This window comes from Tachypleus tridentatus, chromosome 1 (genome assembly GCF_004210375.1).
Source record: "Tachypleus tridentatus isolate NWPU-2018 chromosome 1, ASM421037v1, whole genome shotgun sequence".
Taxonomy (NCBI): domain Eukaryota; kingdom Metazoa; phylum Arthropoda; class Merostomata; order Xiphosura; family Limulidae; genus Tachypleus; species Tachypleus tridentatus.
The window spans coordinates 111089487-111111977 of record NC_134825.1 but is presented as its reverse complement, the minus strand read 5'-3'; the positions used below and the strand labels follow the sequence as shown (position 1 = coordinate 111111977).

Genomic DNA, 22491 nt, shown 5'->3' with positions numbered 1-22491 from the left:
TTTCAATAAATCAAAATTTATTAAATCTTATTACAGACGAAAACAACAACAACACATTCTTCTAAATGTAAAGGGAAAATGTACTCAAAGGTCAGAGACTGCTTAAGAAAAAACAAAATGATGATATATCATACATGTTACTCTGCTATAAGTTTAAAACATACCTAAACTGGTGATAAGACTTCATTTGAATACGATATCTCAAAATTACCATTGATCTGGCATATCCATAACTGAACGATAAAATAAATTTTCCCTCACAAAATGAACTAGGAAGGTCGAAACGTTCTTCTCTTTTTATTAATAAAGCCGTCCTTAGAACATACAAAAGTTCAAACAATGAATATAAATCTTGGATATAACTTTTGTTCAATAATTAGATAATTATTTATTTGTAAATTCTTATATAACGAAATAACATATTTTAAGCAATACAACACAAAATAAACTTTTTATTTCTCTTACATTATTTTTATCTTTTTACAAACACATGACTATCTATCGTATAAACAGAAACTTCAATTTCATTGAAAATCAATTTTATTTTGTGACGCTACAGTATTTTTCGAGTATTTACTACAAATACTTTTGTATTCTGGATAATTTAAGGCTCCACAATAATTGTTAAAAATTTCCTCAAGTGACTAGAAATTCATAATTATAATAGTCTAAAGACCTAAAAGATTATTGTGGATAATCATAAATGAATATAAAAATGTTTTAAATTACATATTTTGTGAATGATAAACACTGTACGGTTAAAATGTATTTTTCGCACACACCACAATGTAGCACACATACAAGAACATGATTTTGTAAATTTTGCTCTTTCTAAAATCGATTATTAACTAGCCTAATTAATTTGATATTTCTCCATCATCATTAGCAAAGACGACTGACTACATGAATAACTTTCTAATAATTCACAGATTCTACAAAAGTTATATTTTCTTGTGTGTAAGTGCAAAACTCTTATTTAACACAAATAACAGTACTTCCTTCAATACATACATTTCAAAGGTTAAAACCAAGGCACAACACCTTAAATGTCAAGACAAAATGAATTATTTCTTGTCAGTAATCAACCACACTGTATAGTTCATTTTCAATTAAAATGGTAAATTTTCATTCAACAAAAACCATCAAATGAACAATACAAAGCTGTATCTAGATTATTCTACGTTTAATACAGATACAATGGATTTGTGATGTTAGCCTGAATACGAACTAAGAAGGTTGAAATGTTGTTCTATATTTTATTTTAATTAAAGTTGTGTATCAATACCAGCCATCTACAGAACAAAGAATATTTTATCTTTTCAAAACTATAATAAATTGAAAGATCAGTTGACACAAAATCTCATGTTGCTTAAGATATTATTTATAACAATCATTGTACACAAATTAAGGATATCAGATAAGAGGTCCAGGGTTACTTTCTGAGATGATAAATACCCCGGTGTTTATACATGTTGAGACATGAGAAATATTAATAATTCATGTTGCCCAAGCTGTTGGTCTAAAGTACACATATATTCATACAAATATATGTATTCACTTCATTAAAATTGTGAGTTATAACTTCACCTTCAAAGGAATTAACTAACCAAACATTCATTTTGAAGTATCAAATAGCCATACATATTTCATAAAACTTTCTTGAGCCATGAACTCAATTATAATTTTGTACACGTTAATAATTTGTACAAGGTGATTGTTAGTTTCACTAGTTTAGTTAACTCTAACATCAGAATGAACCAAGATGTATTCCTCCATGAATCTTTTAAAACTCACAATTTCTATATAATTTTCATGGAAGTAAAATATATATCCACTTCACAGAAATACTTGTACTTATTTAAAATAAGTACACAGTGGAAAGCCACAGATTTTAGGGATTTTAAATCCTTACAAACTGTGTCTTCAAATTTCACCTGTGCTTTCTTTAGAGCACTGGTACCCGCTATTCGAGGACTGAGAAACAAAAACACAGAAAATTGTCTTCCAATTCCAAACAAAAAGCTATCAATTCTTATTTGACCAACTCATTTTAATTTAATGTGTTAATAAGTTTTCTGTTACATTAAAATTTCTATCTCCTTGAATATTAACAGAAAAAAAAATTTTTTTCTTTGGTATATTAAGAACTGCAGACACGACATGTGAAGACTAGATTAAATATAAATGTAAATGATGTTTGAAGAGTAAAAGGTAATATGGTAACAATTTTAACAACATTTTTACTCTACCTTTACAGACAACTTACCAGTGGTTTTCTCAGTCCTTGCGCGTACAATCTCCCATGACTTGGGGGTTATTGTTTAGGAGATACTAAAACAATTTTATTTGTTTATTTCTCCATAACATAAAGACCAACTTGCTTCAGCAATCATATAATAAATGCTTTGATGGATTATTTTGGCAGATTACTCATGATGGAATCTTTGTGGAATGGACGGCAAAGTTTCAAAATGCAGAAGACTTTCAAAATGTCGTTCTCTACACTTGTGTCTCCAGTACAGGCAGTTGCCGTCCATTCTACAAAGTTTCATCATAAAATAAAAACATTTCAATGTTTAATATTAGTTTCAGATACATACATATTTCTGTATTACAGGTTGGAAACTCATCTTAATTCTTTTGTGAGACTACTATGCACTACATTTCCAATTGCTTATTTACTGTAGGCCCTTAAATTAGTCTTCTTTCCAACTTCTATTTCTCATTCATTGCCATAGTTTTTAAATCACCAAAAACCTCCATCATGTTCTGTAAAAGTAAATGAAGAATTGTAAGAAACACATCAAGAAGAAAGAGATCCATTCAGAAGTAGAATAGTCAGACACATAATTTTTATAAGTGTCTAAAATATAAACAAATATATGTACAAAAGAGAATAAACTTCAGAATTTTAAAACTTTATTCAATTTCAAGTGTTTGTTGATATTGTTACAAATCTTATATTCAATATAACAATAAGTAATTGATTTCTCACAAGTTACAAATCATTAGGAAATAATACTCTGAGTATATGAAGGTAGAAATCTGATTTAATGTCAAGAAGTTGTCTTAACTTTCATTTTAAACATAAAACAAAAACTAGATTTTATTTATATTAGTTGACCTTCCAAAAGTTGATTTTGGTTCAGTAAAATAATAGACCAAGTCCACTAATTTAATCAAATTTTTAACATTTTATACAGAAGTTTAAAATACAAATAATAACAATATGAATTATTAAACATTAATAATATATTTGATCTTAAATATAGGTTATTTTGTATGTTGAGACAATTCATGCTGTAAATAAACTCACCTCTGTATCTAATATATCCCCCAGAGAGCCTAAATCTAAAGATAACTGCCAGTTTTCTCTTTCATCATTCATAAAATTATAGAATGATAGAGTTTCAGAATCTATATCTAAAACATCATCTTTACAGTTGCTCTGTTGTACGTTATTTGGTTCAGAAGTTTGAAAGATAAGGTTTGGATTTATGTACTTGGTATTGAAATCAACTTCATATTTAGTGGGTAAGACTGGATCACAGACATCTTCATATTCAATGGGCATGACCGGGTCACAGTCGACATCATATCTAGTGGGCACGACCGGGTCGCAGTCGACATCATCATATCCAGTGGGCAAGACCGGGTCACAGAGGACATCTTCATATCCAGTGGGCATGACCAGGTCACAATCAACATCTCCAAATTCATTTTTCTCAAGACATTCTTCTTTCATTAACCCATCAGAATTCTGTATGTGAGAATCCTCCAAAATCTCTGTGGAAATCATTCCAGTGTCAATCACAATCTCAGTAGATTCCAGTTTAACTGGAAAAATTCCATCTTGACATGCAAAATATAACTCTCCATGTTGGAAAGTGGACAGTATATTAACATATACATCACTCTCACTGTCCTTAGTGAGCAGGTCAGGTGAATTACAGTAAGTTTGTTGTGGTAGTGGATCAAATGAACCTGGAAGTAAACATGGTTATTAGTATGTCAGCTCGAAAATATCAGCGAGTTATTTTCAGTATTATACGTCTTTTTTAAAAGACATTTCGTAGTAGAAATTGTAACCTTAGGAAGAGGTTAAAAATGGATTGTTTTGAATTTTAAATAAAACCCCAGAGTTCTAGAAGAACTTAACTAAGTTTGGTTTTAATCACAGGAATTCACTCATTGAAAATAAAGTTTGGAGATGGTTCGAACAAATAATTCAAGAAACGTTATTACAATAAACAAAAGGAATGCATGGACTTAATGGAAGAAAGAGGTGATATGACTCGACTGTTTTACAGCTAAGTAAATATATCTTGTTACCTCAGGGTTTATGATAGACTTATTTTGTTCCAATAAGATAGATTCTTTCATTTTGCATTTGGTTATATTCAGTTCTTCCTTTAAAATAACAGTATATCTATTAAAAATACTGTATGACTGAGATAACTTTACCTTGTGGTTAAGCATTCAATAATCATGCAAACACACTGTTCCATGCAGTATACATGATTATTTGTCTATGTAAACTTTCTGTTCCTAATGATGACAAAAGCTAGTCTACAGTTGTTTTCTTTTAAAACTCGGGTTCCTTCAATACCAATTAATGTAGTTTTCAAACATTGTAAATTAATTCTTTTTAAAAGTGCAGGGAACATAGGTACAGAAGGGTTGAACTCCTGAGCTAAACGTGCATGTCTGCAGTAAGTAAGATAAGTGGGAAGGTGAATACTCACACTTTATGAATAAAATTACAACAAATGAAGAGAAGAATACATGTGTTGCCAACTGGGTAATGAAAATGACAGATAAAACATTGTGCATTCCCAAACTACTTAAATATATCTTTCTAAAGTTTCATAAATTATACAGTCTCCTTCTAAACTATTTTGTAACCCAATTAAATTACCTGATACAAAGTTACAACTAACCCAACAATAGGTTTTAACCTTGACTATAGAACTCTATTCTTTACATCATGTTCATAAATCACAACTGTTTCAGTTTCTTATTTGTAATATGTTAATTCTAGATAATAGAAGTGAATAATTAAGTGTTTTAGAAATATAGAGATCACATAAGTATGAATTTCCATATCTCCATTAATTACAGAGAGACAGTCTCTCTGTTTCTTAATGTAAACCATTTACCAACAAAAGTGTCTACAATAATGTGTATACATGAAAGTGAAATTAAACATATTCCATTATATTTAAAACTTACCGGTTATTCTATACACTCGAAATCCCTTCGATTCTTTTAATTTGTCTCTCTTAACTCTTCCAATCTTTTCCAGTTTGGAATGAGCATTTCTAAACCTTTGTTTTGCTAAGGTCCAGTATCCAGGGATTTGTGGGTTGTGATGTCCCTTCATTCTGTCCCATTCCTACAGTAAAGAATGAGAATTATATTAAATACAGATTAACTCTTCAGTTACAAAAGATGAAAGTGTTTGTTAATATACTGTCAATATCCAACTTTCATGGTTTCTTCAATCATCACCAAAATTACTTTTTTATGTTTACAAAACTTGATGTGCTAAATTCATAAGATGTATTCCATAAATCAGCTGTGTAGTTTGTAACATATCACAAACAAAATTATTTTCACAAAATGTGAAACTACTTATTTCATCCAACCTAAGGATGTGACAAAGTTATAGTAATAGAAAGATTACCAAAACCTTTAAATTAAGAAAGATGGACACAAAACACATTCACTTTTCTCCATTAATCTTGCAAGCAAATTACTAAATATAGTAAGTCTATTATGTTTTACATGGAATATAAAGTTACACAGAACAAAGGTATCCCTAAGAAGTAGTGAAAAATGGATAGGAATGTAATAAGTTATTTGGAATGAGTTATGATTATTCTAAGGTTTGTACCACAGAAGTTCATTAGTCACAGTCTTGGTCTAAAATAACTTGTGTGTATTAGTTGCCCAAGGTTCACATCCAAGTTGATAGAACTGTTTCACCTATTTCAATTTATTATAACACTTGAATAAATATTTTAAAAAATTTCACTACTTCAAAGTGCTCAAGAACTTACACTAAATATATCAAAGTCATTTTCTCTCCAAGTGCGAGATCCTTTATGAAGCCACTTGACCTTATAAAGTTTCTCATCTCTATCTATCCAACTCAGACAAGGGAACCGTTTGCTGTCAAGAGATGGAATAATAAAATCATCCAGGAAATACAGTCCTTTTCCACACATCTGAAAAAATTAAAATTCAATGAATTCTCAATCACAGGCTAAACTGTAGAAATGGAAAAGTATATTAATACTACAGACTTTAGGATCAAAGTCACAATACCAAATAGAAACCAACACAAACTTTAGTACAGTCAATTATGAATATACACAGGTTCCATCATATTCTACACCTTTCACTTTCTAAACTTAGTGTGCACTATTACAAAGAGAACTTATAAACTGTCAATAATAAACAAAAAGGTTACAAAGAAACAACAAAAATCCATAAAGTTCGTTGGCATAAAGCAACCACTAAACAGTACTTCAAATGTTAACTCATAGTGACATTTTAATTTTTGATAAATACATAAAAAGTGTAGATGTCCATTGAGAGTGATTATTAAATTTGGCTAAGAACCCTAAAGCTTCAAACAGTCAATTACAATCATATAAAGTATATTACGTCCTTTTATCTACATTTCTAAAATGCATATTTGTCATATGAAAAACATGACACAGTGCACAACCTAGTAATTTTTATGTTGAAAAATCAGGCACAGTTTGTAGCAAAGATGAAAAACTAGAAATTATTATATGTTAAACCTAAACCGTATGTTACTGTGTACTTATAGCCGAATTACTATAACTTAAATGCGTGATATGTATTCTAACGTGTATGGTATATTGAAACCCTCCGAGTGTACATGCATGAAAAGTTAAAGTGCAATAGGAATACACGTTTCAAATGTAGAAGACGTTAGAACTAAACGTTTTCACTTATACAACTTACAAAAGCGTGAATACAGAAATTTGTCAAAACCTTCATAAAACCTAAAGCACATTAGTCACAAATTCGTTAAATATGAAGTATCAAACGATGCACGTATAAATAAACACATTTAATCAGCACAGTTAAAATAGCACGAAAACGAAGCAAGCCACTGACCAACTTATAATGCAAGTCTTGGTAAGAATCTAAGTCATATTTTCTAAAGCGAGCATTGTCAAATTTTAAAAACTTTAATTTTAACCGCAAAGATGAGAAATATAAAACGTCAGCTCTTTTGTCACAGCATTTACACTTTCGGTAATTTATTATGATAACAATAATAACAACTGAAACTACTTACTTTGGAAACTTTTAAACGAAACAAAACCACGGTGCGAATGCTTCATTATCGAGGTATCGTAGTTGTCAGCTTATTTATTTTACAAGAGACGGGACGTCCCCGAGTTTCTATTAGGGAATCCCCCTTTACAGTAGGCCTGCAAACTGATGTAGAATGTAACGGTACAACTGCAATATTATATTTTAAATTCATTTTGAGACATTCGATATCATTTCATGCTATTAGAAGGACGAGAAGTATGAAACTTTGAAACTGTGTGAAGTTAAATTGATAAATTAGTCTTAAGCAAGTTATACATTTGGATAATTAGACATATGTATAAACATTGTAGAACATTATCTCTTCCAAGAAAATATTAAATTATTTTGCTCGGCCTAATTCGGTACTTTTCCCTCAGAGTAACGCACGTGAGGTATTTCATTACTATTTGATAGATGTCGCTCATTTTAGAGTTTTTTAACTATTTTAAGTTTATACATTTAGAACATATATGTAAAGTGCATGTTTGAAAGATATATTAAAGCAATACCAAAGATTTGTGGAATTTGTACCTTAACATGTTGCATTTTTTACCATACTAATTTGCTAAATGAGCATTAAAAACGCTTTCTTTATTGGTAATTATGAAGTCATCATATAGTGAAAATAGTTGAACTATTTGCCATCTGCACTGAATCGAAACCTGGATGTTAGTATTACAAGTACGGTTTGTTTGTTTGTTTTGAAATTTCGCACAAAGCTACGCCGAGGGCTATCTCTGCTAGCCATCTCTAATGTAGCAGTGTAAGACTAGAGGGAAGGCATTTTGTCATCAGCACCCACCGCCAACTTTGGGCTACTCTTTTACCAACGAATAGTGGGATTGACCGTCACATTATAACGCCCCACGGCTGAAAGGGCGAGCATGTTTGGCCCGACCGGGATGCGAACCCGCGACCCTCAGATTACGAGTCGCACGCCTTAACACGCTTGGCCATGCCGGGCCTACAAGTTCGGAGACAAACTTGGTAACAATCCTGACTATAGTACAGAAAGACACAAAGCTGTTTTATTTCATGAAGACCAAAATAAGATCTGTAGAGAATATTTGATATGTTTATCTGATTGTTTATTCTAACAGCGACCATGCCTGTAATGAATATTTACAGAATTATAAGAAACAAACACATTATGGACAATAAACTTTAGTACCGGTTCGATGTTGTTTCTGTTTTCTAAATTCGTATAAAAAATTTGCTGTGATGAAAATTGACAACGTAAATACTGGAGTCGCTATCAGATGAATCATTGTGATAAATATACCATAAAAACGTTGTTTTAGACACGATAGAATCAGGCATCAAATTTAAACGCTGTAATAAATACGACTTAGATGACACGTTCCATTTTAATTACCTTTAATCTCTCTCAACATTCTTTCTTCTAAGTTGTTGGCTGACATCACCAACAGAAATGAAAAAAAAAAAAAAGTAGAAGTTCTAAACATTACACTTACAGCATATTTTAATTATATGGATAATGTGTATGCTGGTTATTATGTTAACATTCGTATTGAATAATTTGTGATATGAAACCGACGTACAATGTACAACACAGCTTAGTACTGGTTCGATGTTGGGTTTTACCTTTGTATAAATTGTTTGATGTCGTGACAATTAATTATGTAAATACATACTGCTGATGTATACAATTCGGCGATCCACCCAGTAGACGTCTAAACACAGCAGATTACTGAGAATTGGGAATACTATAAATCCAAAAACATAATCGTGTTTTCTCATGAGTTTCGGGTTATTATTGATTCCTGTAGCACAAGGTGAAGATAAGATTTCGTGGGATCGACTTTTGAATACTTGGAAGTATTTTAAGAATCTGTAAAAGGTCGTGACATATGCTGTTTAAAGAAATCTTACGCATCTGACTCTCACAGACATTGGTGACTTGAAACCTCTCAATTGCAGTTCCTTTGTTTATGCACAGTTGTCTTTAGGTTTTCATTGTTCTGTACATTATTACTTTTTAAAAACGAAAACAGAATATAACGTACGGACTGTGTTACAAAATTTAATTTAAAAGTTTCTCCGTTTTAAATTTAATTCCAATGTAGAATGTGTTTTGTGACGGTAGTGGGCAGACTTTGCGGACAGGCCAAGGGATTGTTCCGTCTCAGTCGTTGGAGTTTCGACTGATTCCACTTATTGTCACCTGAAATATATATTTAATTTAAATAATTAATATTTATCACAGATAATCCTTTTAATTCTGTTGACACGGTGACTGATGTAAAGGAATAATGGTATTAAAAATACTGACAAAGACCTTGAACGTGAAATGACCTGATTTTTACCAACAATAAGAGACGTCTTCAAAACTTGTTCCGAGATCCCTTCTTCTTCTGACGAAAATCAGATCTGAGATATGTATTCTAATTCTATCGTCTATTTCAGGTCCTTTTATGCCAGTGGAGGGGGCATTTGTGAGCCTATTCATAGTTCAAAGCTCCAGTTGCCTTTTTTCTATATGAATTCCTAAGCACATTGGTTACTAATAGTTCATACTGACGAGTATCAAATGTTCAAGGTTTCATTCTTGTGTACGAACTTCTATGTTTCTTTATTAGCGAATAACTTGAAAATAATAGCTCATTCTGTAGCGTCCGTCCGCTATCGTTGGTTCTTGGTTCATCATCCATGTTTCATATCACCTTTTAACCTGAATAGCATCAGTTCACTTTAACTCGAACAAACCATGAACAGTTTCTCGTATTTTAGTTTATAGCAGGAATAACTCCTTTCAAACTTGATAGCGTTTATTTGTTCCAATCTAAACAAAGGAAGGAAGTTTCTTAGCAGGTTTCTCTTAATCCATAAATCTCTCTATTTTCCGCGATAGCATCAGCTCTTCGTAAAATAGACAAACTAAACATACGGCGGTAAGTTTCTCGGCGTGTTTTCTGGAGCCATTGTCGTTCTATAATCATCGTTTTATATACCTGTGTATTTGTACTTTACATATTTTGTGTCACACTTCTTAGTAGACATAGTTATACGACGCATTAATATATCTAACGATGCCTCAGACCCACTAGAAATAATCGTGCATTGATAATACCAGAGAAATGTATAAATATTGTGTTTGACTTCCTTGTGAACAATAAAACACAAAAAGATAACACGAAAGAATTTCAATAAATCAAAATTTATTAAATCTTATTACAGACGAAAACAACAACAACACATTCTTCTAAATGTAAAGGGAAAATGTACTCAAAGGTCACAGACTGCTTAAGAAAAAACAAAATGATGATATATCATACATGTTACTCTGCTATAAGTTTAAAACATACCTAAACTGGTGATAAGACTTCATTTGAATACGATATCTCAAAATTACCATTGATCTGGCATATCCATAACTGAACGATAAAATAAATTTTCCCTCACAAAATGAACTAGGAAGGTCGAAACGTTCTTCTCTTTTTTATTAATAAAGCCGTCCTTAGAACATACAAAAGTTCAAACAATGAATATAAATCTTGGATATAACTTTTGTTCAATAATTAGATAATTATTTATTTGTAAATTCTTATATAACGAAATAACATATTTTAAGCAATACAACACAAAATAAACTTTTTATTTCTCTTACATTATTTTTATCTTTTTACAAACACATGACTATCTATCGTATAAACAGAAACTTCAATTTCATTGAAAATCAATTTTATTTTGTGACGCTACAGTATTTTTCGAGTATTTACTACAAATACTTTTGTATTCTGGATAATTTAAGGCTCCACAATAATTGTTAAAAATTTCCTCAAGTGACTAGAAATTCATAATTATAATAGTCTAAAGACCTAAAAGATTATTGTGGATAATCATAAATGAATATAAAAATGTTTTTAAATTACATATTTTGTGAATGATAAACACTGTACGGTTAAAATGTATTTTCGCACACACCACTATGTAGCACACATACAAGAACATGATTTTGTAAATTTTGCTCTTTCTAAAATCGATTATTAACTAGCCTAATTAATTTGATATTTCTCCATCATCATTAGCAAAGACGACTGACTACATGAATAACTTTCTAATAATTCATAGATTCTACAAAGTTATATTTTCTTGTGTGTAAGTGCAAAAACTCTTATTTAACACAAATAACAGTACTTCCTTCAATACATACATTTCAAAGGTTAAAACCAAGGCACAACACCTTAAATGTCAAGACAAAATGAATTATTTCTTGTCAGTAATCAACCACACTGTATAGTTCATTTTCAATTAAAATGGTAAATTTTCATTCAACAAAAACCATCAAATGAACAATACAAAGCTGTATCTAGATTATTCTACGTTTAATACAGATACAATGGATTTGTGATGTTAGCCTGAATACGAACTAAGAAGGTTGAAATGTTGTTCTATATTTTATTTTAATTAAAGTTGTGTATCAATACCAGCCATCTACAGAACAAAGAATATTTTATCTTTTCAAAACTATAATAAATTGAAAGATCAGTTGACACAAAATCTCATGTTGCTTAAGATATTATTTATAACGATCATTGTACACAAATTAAGGATATCAGATAAGAGGTCCAGGGTTACTTTCTGAGATGATAAATACCCCGGTGTTTGTACATGTTGAGACATGAGAAATATTAATAATTCATGTTGCCCAAGCTGTTGGTCTAAAGTACACATATATTCATACAAATATATGTATTCACTTCATTAAAAATTGTGAGTTATAACTTCACCTTCAAAGGAATTAACTAACCAAACATTCATTTTGAAGTATCAAATAGCCATACATATTTCATAAAACTTCCTTGAGCCATGAACTCGATTATAATTTTGTACACGTTAATAATTTGTACAAGGTGATTGTTAGTTTCACTAGTTTAGTTAACTCTAACATCAGAATGAACCAAGATGTATTCCTCCATGAATCTTTTAAAACTCACAATTTCTATATAATTTTTATGGAAGTAGAATATATATCCACTTCACAGAAATACTTGTACTTATTTAAAATAAGTACACAGTCGAAAGCCACAGATTTTAGGGATTTTAAATCCTTACAAACTGTGTCTTCAAATTTCACCTGTGCTTTCTTTAGAGCACTGGTACCCACTATTCGAGGACTGAGAAACAAAAACACAGAAAATTGTCTTCCAATTCCAAACAAAAAGCTATCAATTCTTATTTGACCAACTCATTTTAATTTAATGTGTTAATAAGTTTTTCTGTTACATTAAAAATTTCTATCTCCTTTATTATTAACAGAAAATTTTTTTTTTTTCTTTGGTATACTAAGAACTGCAGACACGACATGTGAAGACTAGATTAAATATAAATGTAAATGATGTTTGAAGAGTAAAAGGTAATATGGTAACAATGTTAACAACATTTTTACTCTACCTTTTACAGACAACTTACCAGTGGTTTTTCTCAGTCCTTGCGCGTACAATCTCCCATGACTTGGGGATTATTGTTTAGGAGATACTAAAACAATTTTATTTGTTTATTTCTCTATAACATATAGACCAACTTTTCAGCAATCATATAATGAACGCTTTGATAGATTGTTTAAGCAGAATACTCATGATGAAACTTTCTAGATTCAGTAAAGCGCTACATGATTACCTATAACTTGATATTTTAAAATAAAATAAATAAATCACAGTTTATAGTCATACATGTTTCTTTTATTTGTTTCTGAATTAACTACATGAAATTTACGTTTCAGTAACAAGGAAAAGTTTATTTGGGGTCGGGTTTAAGTCACTGTTACTTAGTCGATCATACCCCACCAAAAAATCTTGTATCCACCCCTGAACAACCCGTCAAGCATGATGCCATTTTAAAGGATTAACATGTTTACAATTCTTAACGTCTTATGTTGATTAATATATGATTGCATTATTTCAACTGTGGATCTCGTCAAAAATTACAAACTTTTCAATTTGAAAGTGAACGTGTTTTTTGTCTGTTTTCATATACTGTTTGAATTTTAACTTTCTACACTGTTAATGGATGTTTGTTTGATTGCTTTAGAATTTTCGCGCAAAGCTGCACGAGGGTTCTTGGTAAACAGATGCCAATAATTTTGAACTGAAAGACTAGAGGTAAAGAAGCTAGTCGACAGCACTCACCGCCAACTTTGGGGTTACTATCGTCTCCAAAATGTGGAGAGAAGATTCTGGTAACGAATGGAGAAACACGAACACTCAGGTAAACAGATATTACAAGAAGTCACGAGGTCAGGTACAGCCCAAGTAAAGTAGTGGACTGGGATATGACTTATGCTAATGACACTGTTATACATTACAGTACCTGAACATTATGACACTGTTATACATTACAGTACCTGATCATAATGACACTGTTATACATTACAGTACCTGAACGTTATGACACTATTATACATTACAGTACCTGAACATTATGACACTGTTATACATTACAGTACCTGAACATTATGACACTGTTATACATTACAGTACCTGAACGTTATGACACTGTTATACATTACAGTACCTGGTCATTATGACACTGTTATACATTACAGTACCTGAACGTTATGACACTATTATACATTACAGTACCTGGTCATTATGACACTGTTATACATTACAGTACCTGAACGTTATGACACTATTATACATTACAGTACCTGATCATTATGACACTGTTATACATTACAGTACCTGAACGTTATGACACTATTATACATTACAGTACCTGGTCATTATGACACTGTTATACATTACAGTACCTGAACATTATGACACTGTTATACATTACAGTACCTGAACGTTATGACACTGTTATACATTACAGTACCTAAACGTTATGACACTATTATACATTACAGTACCTGAACATTATGACACTGTTATACATTACAGTACCTGAACATTATGACACTGTTATACATTACAGTACCTGAACATTACACTGACACTGTTATACATTTACATTACAGTACCTGAACGTTATGACACTATTATACATTACAGTACCTGAACGTTATGACACTGTTATTACATTACAGTATGACCTGAACATTATGACACTGTTATACATTACAGTACCTGAACGTTATGACACTGTTATACATTACAGTACCTGAACATTATGACACTGTTATACATTACAGTACCTGAACATTATGACACTGTTATACATTACAGTACCTGGTCATTATGACACTGTTATACATTACAGTACCTGAACGTTATGACACTATTATACATTACAGTACCTGAACATTATGACACTGTTATACATTACAGTACCTGAACGTTATGACACTATTATACATTACAGTACCTGAACATTATGACACTGTTATACATTACAGTACCTGAACGTTATGACACTGTTATACATTACAGTACCTGGTCATTATGACACTGTTATACATTACAGTACCTGAACGTTATGACACTATTATACATTACAGTACCTGGTCATTATGACACTGTTATACATTACAGTACCTGAACGTTATGACACTATTATACATTACAGTACCTGAACATTATGACACTGTTATACATTACAGTACCTGCACATAATGACACTGTTATACATTACAGTACCTGAACATTATGACACTGTTATACATTACAGTACCTGGTCATTATGACACTGTTATACATTACAGTACCTGAACGTTATGACACTATTATACATTACAGTACCTGAACATTATGACACTGTTATACATTACAGTACCTGCACATAATGACACTGTTATACATTACTACCTGAACATTATGACACTGTTATACATTACAGTACCTGGTCATTATGACACTGTTATATATTACAGTACATGAACATTATGACACTGTTATACATTACAGTACCTGCACATAATGACACTGTTATACATTACAGTACCTGAACGTTATGACACTATTATACATTACAGTACCTGATCATTATGGCACTGTTATACATTACAGTACCTGAACGTTATGACACTATTATACATTACAGTACCTGGTCATTATGACACTGTTATACATTACTGTACCTGCAACACTGTTATACATTACAGTACCTGAACATTATGACACTGTTATACATTACAGTACCTGAACGTTATGACACTATTATACATTACAGTACCTGAACATTATGACACTGTTATACATTACAGTACCTGAACATTATGACACTGTTATACATTACAGTACCTGGTCATTATGACACTGTTATACATTACAGTACCTGCACATAATGACACTGTTATACATTACAGTACCTGAACATTATGACACTGTGATACATTACAGTACCTGGTCGTTATGACACTATTATACATTACAGTACCTGAACGTTATGACACTATTATACATTACAGTACCTGAACATTATGACACTGTTATACATTACAGTACCTGAACATTATGACACTGTTATACATTACAGTACCTGAACAGTATTTTACATTTCGCTAACTGAATATCCAATACAGTTAGAAGAGTTCACGAAGGGTATTTTGTGATAGTGACGTATTTTTCAATGTCCCTTATTATTTTGAAATATTTCTTAGAATGAATTACGATATTGGGTAACAGTCAGTGTTAACTACGATATTCGCTTATTTATCAACGTTCGGTACGTCTTAACGTATTTCTTTGTGTTCTGTACGAAGCCGTCTATTAGTTTTTTAAGAAACACCTCCCACAACCTCAGCTAGCTGACGCTGTATTTCCGGTCTGTCGGTTTACGTAATTGACCAGTTCGATTAGTTCTGTTTATGTATAAGATGTTGTTACGATGTATGTATTGTTGCAAACTGTGTTAATAGTCTTACAGTTCAAACAACAATGTTTACTACTCATCAAAAGACAAGCTAGTTAACATGAGTTGTACCTTCTTATTTCATAGCGTAAACAATCAATAATTTAAGGCCCTGCATGGTTAGGCAGGAAAAGGCGTTTCGACTCGTAATCTGAGGATCGCGGGTTCGAATCCTCTTCGCACCAAACATGCTCGTCCTTTCAGTTGTGGGGCGTTATAATGTGACGGTCAATCCCACTATTCGATGGTAAAAGAGTAGCCCAAGAGTTGGCGGTGGGTGGTGGCGACTAGTTGCTTTCCTTCTACTCTTGCACTGCTAAATTAGGGACGGCTAGCACATATAGCCCTTGAGTTGCTTTGCGCGAAATTCAAAACTAACATTTTAATCTAGTCTTACGCTAATGATTGACGTAATAAACCTTGTGTTGACAACGTTATTGTTGATAACGAAAGTACAAACAATACCACCGCTAGGGGGACTTGCATATATTACTTGTATTACCGGAAATGTAAAGTAAGTTATGTCCAACGCATGAAACTCGAAACGCATCGAAAACTTACGGCCACTTTTAGGACATTTAACAAACAGATACCTATAATAAGTACAGCAAAAAAAGTAGTGCTTGGTAGTGAGCTTTAAGTGCTCATAAAGCTAAGATTCGTGGTTCGATTCTTACGATGGGCATAGGACAGGTAGTCCATTGAGTTTCTTTGCCCTTAATTTTGAATTAATAAACTAGAAGGAAGGCATCTAGCCAAAAGCACCCACCGCCAACTCTTGAGCTACTCTTTTCTGACAAAAACGTGGAATTGACCGGCACTCTTAAAGCACACCTACGGCCTTAAAGAGCAGGGTGTGTTTCTATGGCAACATACCGCGAACTTTGAACCATTGGATTCCCAATTCGAGCACGCTAACCCTAAATCAGTTCACTTTATATACATGCTCTAATAGATGTGATAGGTTTATTCGTGTATGAACGAACCAAATAAACATATAACAAGAATTTGTCAATGGCGTTTTTGTTTCAAAATAAACAAATATGACTTTCAATAATAATATATTTCATTTGTTACAAGACGTTAGTATTAGGCCCATTATGTGTTGTTGTTTTTTTTACCACTGCATTCTACAGGTAATTTAAATGATATTTTTGTAAAAGACGTTAACACCATAAAAATGTCCGATTTTTGTTTCTTTTCATTTTTTATTACAAAGCACAGAATTTAAAATCTAAACTTTTTTCTACTGCATTTTAAACTTGTTTCTTTCGTTTCGGAGCAAAGACACGTTGAATTATTTGTGTTGTTCATTGCGGAGAATCGAACCCCGGATTTTATCGTTGTCTCGCCGGACTGGATGTGGAACAAAATTGCTGTACATACGGTGTTATACAAACGGTGCTAAGAAACAAAACTGAAACCAATTTAAATATTATTTGGTTGAGAGTAATGGTTTGAAACTAAACTTTTAAACGAAACGCCCCCCCCCCCCCCCTTTCTATAGGCACCCTGCTGGGACAGCGGTAAGTCTTCGGATTTACAATGTTCCCCTCGGTAGACACAGCAGATGGCCAAATGTGCCTCTGTTCTAAAACAAACAAATGTAAACGAAATAACTTTATAGGCTCGGCATCGCCAGGTGGTTAAGGCACTCGACTGACGATCGCGGATTTGAATCCCCGTCACCTCAAACATGCTTTCTCTTTGAGCCGTGAAGGGTATTATAACGGGAGAAAAATAAAGTAGATTTGTTTGTTTTTGAATTTCGCGTAAAGCTACTCGAGGGCTATCTGTGCTAGCCGTCCCTAATTTAGTAGTGTAAGACGAGAGGGAAGGCAGCTAGTCATCACCACCCACCGCCAACTCTAGGGCTACTCTTTTACCAACGAATTGTGGGATTGACCGTACATTATAACGCCCCCAAGGCCGAAAGGACGAGCATGTTTGGTGACGGGGATTCGAATCTGCGACCCTCGGATTGGGAGTCGAGCGCCTTAACTACTTGGCCATAACTGGCTCACAGTAGCGAACTTGTCGTAGTCCCGGTATTTCATTATACCGGTAAATCATACATTGTTTTGTAAACTCAAGCTTTATACAAATAACCTTTAAAACTAGAATAACTTTTATAACAGTTAATAATTTTCACTAGTAAGATTACAGGTCCCAATTTTTCTTCGTTATCACATTAGAAATGTCGGTGTAATCGAACGTTAATTAATAATTAATAGCTTTCCTGGTTCAGAAACGTTTCTTTTATTAATATATGAATACGTATATATATTATATCGTTGATTTACTGGAACGTGCACCTCTTTTTAACCGATAAAGCGCTACGTAGACGTATGATGAGAAAACGCCCTGAAGGCTTGGTTTTGGTTTCACATTACACAATGTGTGTTTGTTTTATTACGCAATTAGAGTTGAAATTGCATCATTGTTCCAGAAGTTTCTGAATATCATGGTTAAAAGTCTAGAAGGTGGCGTATGTACAGTTATGTAACAATTTGAAAATGCTTGAGTTTGCACTCGATACAAAACGAAAATGAAACCCGTAAAATACCCCCAGTGGCATAGCGGTTTGTCTCTGGACTTCAAACGTTAGACATCGGGTTTCATCACCCTTGGTGGGCACAGCACAGAGAGCCTATTGTGTAGCTTTGTGCTTAACGTGAAATAAACAAACGAACCTTTAGAGTTTTTAGTATAACGTATTTTGTACGTCGTTTTTGACTGAACGCTAAACAACAAAATGAAACTGTTTCTTTTCTCACTTCAACATGTCAGTACATGTTTCGCGTCATCAACGAGTTAGTGAGTCATTGCGAACATAATACCACGTGCAGAGGAAATTGTTGATCAAGAACCAGTTGTTATTTTCTTCGTGAAAAAAACAAAACAGGAAATCTGTAATCGTATTTTTAATCAGTCTCGTTATAGTTGTTGCAAAATATGAATCAAAATAAATGCCTGAACATAAAAATTTTCTACAGTCTGGCCCTTGGACTTTTTGACATATCGTGTCGTCGGCCCTTTAAATTAGTATATACATTCTGAAATACTATGACAAACACCTTTTCAAGTTAACAAACTCCAGACGACTAACTTATACGATGAACGTGTTCCGTAGTGGCGACTCAAGCCTCCGACCTTCAAACTGCAAGTCGAGCTTCATAGCTACTTCTTGTATATTAAACTTTATTTCATTTTAATAACTATTTCAGAATTTTAAATATCGCCTGCTCTTGTCTTCCTCAATAATCTCACTTTTATTAAAACGTGTACACAATTTTGCAGAAACGGTTCTCGAACTCTAAAATTCAAAGTTGAAGCCTGCTAACCATTAAGCCAAGACTAATCACTGTTTTAAAGAGGTAAAGAAGACAATCGTAAGTTTTATTATATAACTTGTTCACACACAGCATATGGTATTTTAAGGGTGAACTTCGCCATTGTTAAAATAAAATGACACTGAAAGGCCTAACTGTATCAACTGTTCACGTGAACGGAAGTTTTTATGTAGATGTTCTTGCATACAACATGCAAGACGCAATAAAACTATTTCCAATACTAAAGAGATTCGATATGTATGTACGTACACACTCACACATATACATATTATTATTAGGAAAATTAAATAAGTTTCTTTTGAATTTCGCGCAAAGCTACACGAGGGTTATCTGCTCTGGACGTCCCTAATTTAGCGGTGTAAGGCTAGAGGAAAGGCAGCTAGTCATCACCACCCACCGCCCACTCTTTTACTAACGAATAGGGGGAATGACCGTCACATTATAACGCCCCCACGACTGAAAGGGCGAGCATGTTTGGTGCGATCAGGATTCGAACCCGTGACCCTAATATTACGAGTCGCACGTCTTCACCCACCCGGCCATGGCGGGCCTTGGAAATGCAATTAGTTGTTTTGGAGCTTATATTATGGACAGACTGTGATAAGAAAATATTGCTTCTTTGGCAGCTATTAACAAGTCGCTGTCTTCAGGCACAGTTTTTTGAAAACACATCAGATCTTGAACTCTGAGCAACTACTGAAAGACTACCTGCATGTTTAGCACTTTTCAAATTGTCTTTAACCAGCTTTGGACATTATGACTAGGATTAATATCTAAAAAAAAGAACGAAAGTAATTCAGCATGTACCGTATGACTAATATAATGAATACTGTAATAAATAAACCAATCACAAAGCACAAACACTTCCTCACAGAAAGCTTTGCATGTGCTGCTGCTCAGTACAGCTTCCGTTTCACACGTAACCCTAATAGAAGTCCACTAATGAATCATTATATACACCGTATCAGGTGTATGTGAATTTCGTCTGATGCAATACCTTTGAAAATTTGCATGCTACAGCACAATGGCTCCCTCTATCCATCAACTAATAAAATGAAAATTTAAAAATTAGTTTTTGTCAACACCAAGTCAGAACCCTATGCAGATTTTAACATTTTCCGTTTATTCTTTTTGGAGTTTATGCCTTTTCATCTAAAACCGGGAAATTCCTAGACAATTCAGTGTCAACCAGGGCAAATTAGTAAACCGGACGGGACACCGGGACAGACCCCTCAAACCGGAACGTATGGTAAGCCTAGTTATAACATTCTCACGGCTGAATGGACGAACATATTTGGTGCGACGGAAATTCGAAGCCATGACTCTCAAATTACGATTCGAGTGCCTTAACCACCTGACTTTCCCGGACCCAGATATATTGCATATAATTACGTGTACAATTAACGCCTTTTAAAATTTAAGCTGCATACATTTCATGTTATTTATTTGTTTTTGAATTAAACAGAAAACTACACGATGGGCTATCTGTGCTCTACCCATCACGGGTATTAAAGCCGTCTTCTTGCGGTATGAATCCGGAGACATGCCGCTGCGCTACTAGGGTCCTTCGTGGTATTAATAACGCAGTATAAAATACAAATAACCAAACGAATGATGTATCACCACTAGCGAGGAAAACAAGAGCGAAACGTAACATATCAGAGTGGTGGCTTTGTTTGTTTGTTTTGGAATTTCGCACAAAGCTACACGGGGGCTATCTGTGCTAGCCGTCTCTAATTTAGCAGTGTAAGACTAGAGGGAAGGCAGCTAGTCATCACCACCCACCGCCAACTCTTGGGCTACTCTTTTACCAACGAATAGTGGGATTGACCGTCACATTATACACCCCCACGGCTGGGAGGGCGAGCATATTTAGCGCGACGCGGGCGCGAACCCGCGATCCTCAGATTACGAGTCACACGCCTTACGCGCTTGGCCATGCCAGGCCAGCAGAGTGGTGGCCACAAACATTACCTCATATTACAACATCCTCATCATGGGCATAAATATTTACAGTATACCGGTAAAACAGCTTTGATATATCTTATTCTTAACGTGTTTGTACACACAGTACAGAATAAGTTAAACTGGTACTAGAGGTCCGGCATGGCCAGGTGGGTTAAGGCATTCAACTCCTAATCCGAAAGTCGCGGGTTCGAATCTCGATCGCACCAAACATGCCCGCCTTTTCAGCCGTGGGGGCGTTATAATGTGAAGGTCAATCCCACTATTCGTTGGTAAAAGAGTAGTCCAAGAGTTGGCGGTAGGTAGTGATGACTAGTTGCCTTCCCTCTAGTCTTACACTGCTAAATTAGGGACGGCTAACGCAGATAGCCCTTGAGTAGCTTTGTGCAAAATTAAAAAAACAAACAAACTCACTGATTTCTAAGAAATTAAAATATTAAAAAGCAAAGAAGTATTTAATCAAATGAAATCATATATTTAAAGTGTTGTTGGGAAAACCACCATGTTTTGTATTTTTTATTTCATTGAAAAACACTAATATACAGGATAAACTAGGGCAGGGCATGCTAGAACTGTGAAATTCAATTGTATCACACAAACTACCGCCCAGTTAAATTTCAATTATAAATATTGACAAATTTCGGTTGGCTGGTTGATTAATTTAGTGTTTTATGGCACAAAGTAGCTAGGCCTATCTGTGTCAAACATCCGGTAAAAAGTTAAACTTAAATTTAGTAAAATTCATAAAAGTAAATTAAAGTAAAACAAAACAAAGTTTAAAAAACACATAAACGGAATAATAATAATGTTTACATCTAGTCTACAACGTTAAGAGAACAACTACAGTAATACAAGTTATAAAGGACTTTCTGTAGCATAATTGTAATTATCATAACTCACCAGGAAGACTAACAGGTAAGTACAAAAACTGCCATCAGTCACCTGAAGTTGGCCTTTCCAGTTCTGGTTCTGTGTTGTTTGAAGTTATGACCATTTTCAA

General features: G+C 33.4%; 2 protein-coding genes across 3 annotated transcripts in view; one reads left to right on the top strand and one right to left on the bottom strand.

Moving 5' to 3' along the window:
* LOC143258426 (uncharacterized) lies at positions 1-7621 on the bottom strand. The gene is made up of 5 exons (XM_076517347.1): positions 7340-7621; positions 6063-6230; positions 5233-5395; positions 3317-3984; positions 1-2769 (listed from the first exon to the last, which is right to left on the bottom strand). The coding sequence occupies exons 2-5, from the start codon at positions 6228-6230 to the stop codon at positions 2716-2718; spliced, it is 1053 nt and encodes a 350-aa protein (XP_076373462.1). The 5' UTR covers positions 7340-7621; the 3' UTR covers positions 1-2715.
* A 5929-nt stretch (positions 7622-13550) lies between these two features.
* Positions 13551-22491, top strand: part of LOC143258395 (ribosome biogenesis protein bop1) — a 39230-nt gene continuing 30289 nt past the window's right edge. Inside the window, exon 1 of one of the 2 annotated variants that reach the window (XM_076517277.1) lies at positions 13551-13587. In XM_076517277.1, the coding sequence (XP_076373392.1) occupies positions 13566-13587 (22 nt within the window). In that variant the 5' untranslated portion in view covers positions 13551-13565. Of the gene's footprint in view, positions 13588-20585; positions 20776-22491 lie in introns of those variants that run through there. The other variant, XM_076517327.1, reaches the window with a different exon arrangement.

Excerpts from the sequence above, each read along its gene's own strand:
- LOC143258426 (XM_076517347.1), bottom strand. The coding sequence starts at position 6,230 with ATGTGTGGAAAAGGACTGTATTTCCTGGATGATTTTATTATTCCATCT. Across the intron at positions 3,985-5,232 it reads TCGAGTGTATAGAATAACCG|GTTCATTTGATCCACTACCA; the intron begins GTAAGTTTTAAA and ends GTTTACTTCCAG. Across the intron at positions 2,770-3,316 it reads GGGATATATTAGATACAGAG|AACATGATGGAGGTTTTTGG; the intron begins GTGAGTTTATTT and ends TTACTTTTACAG.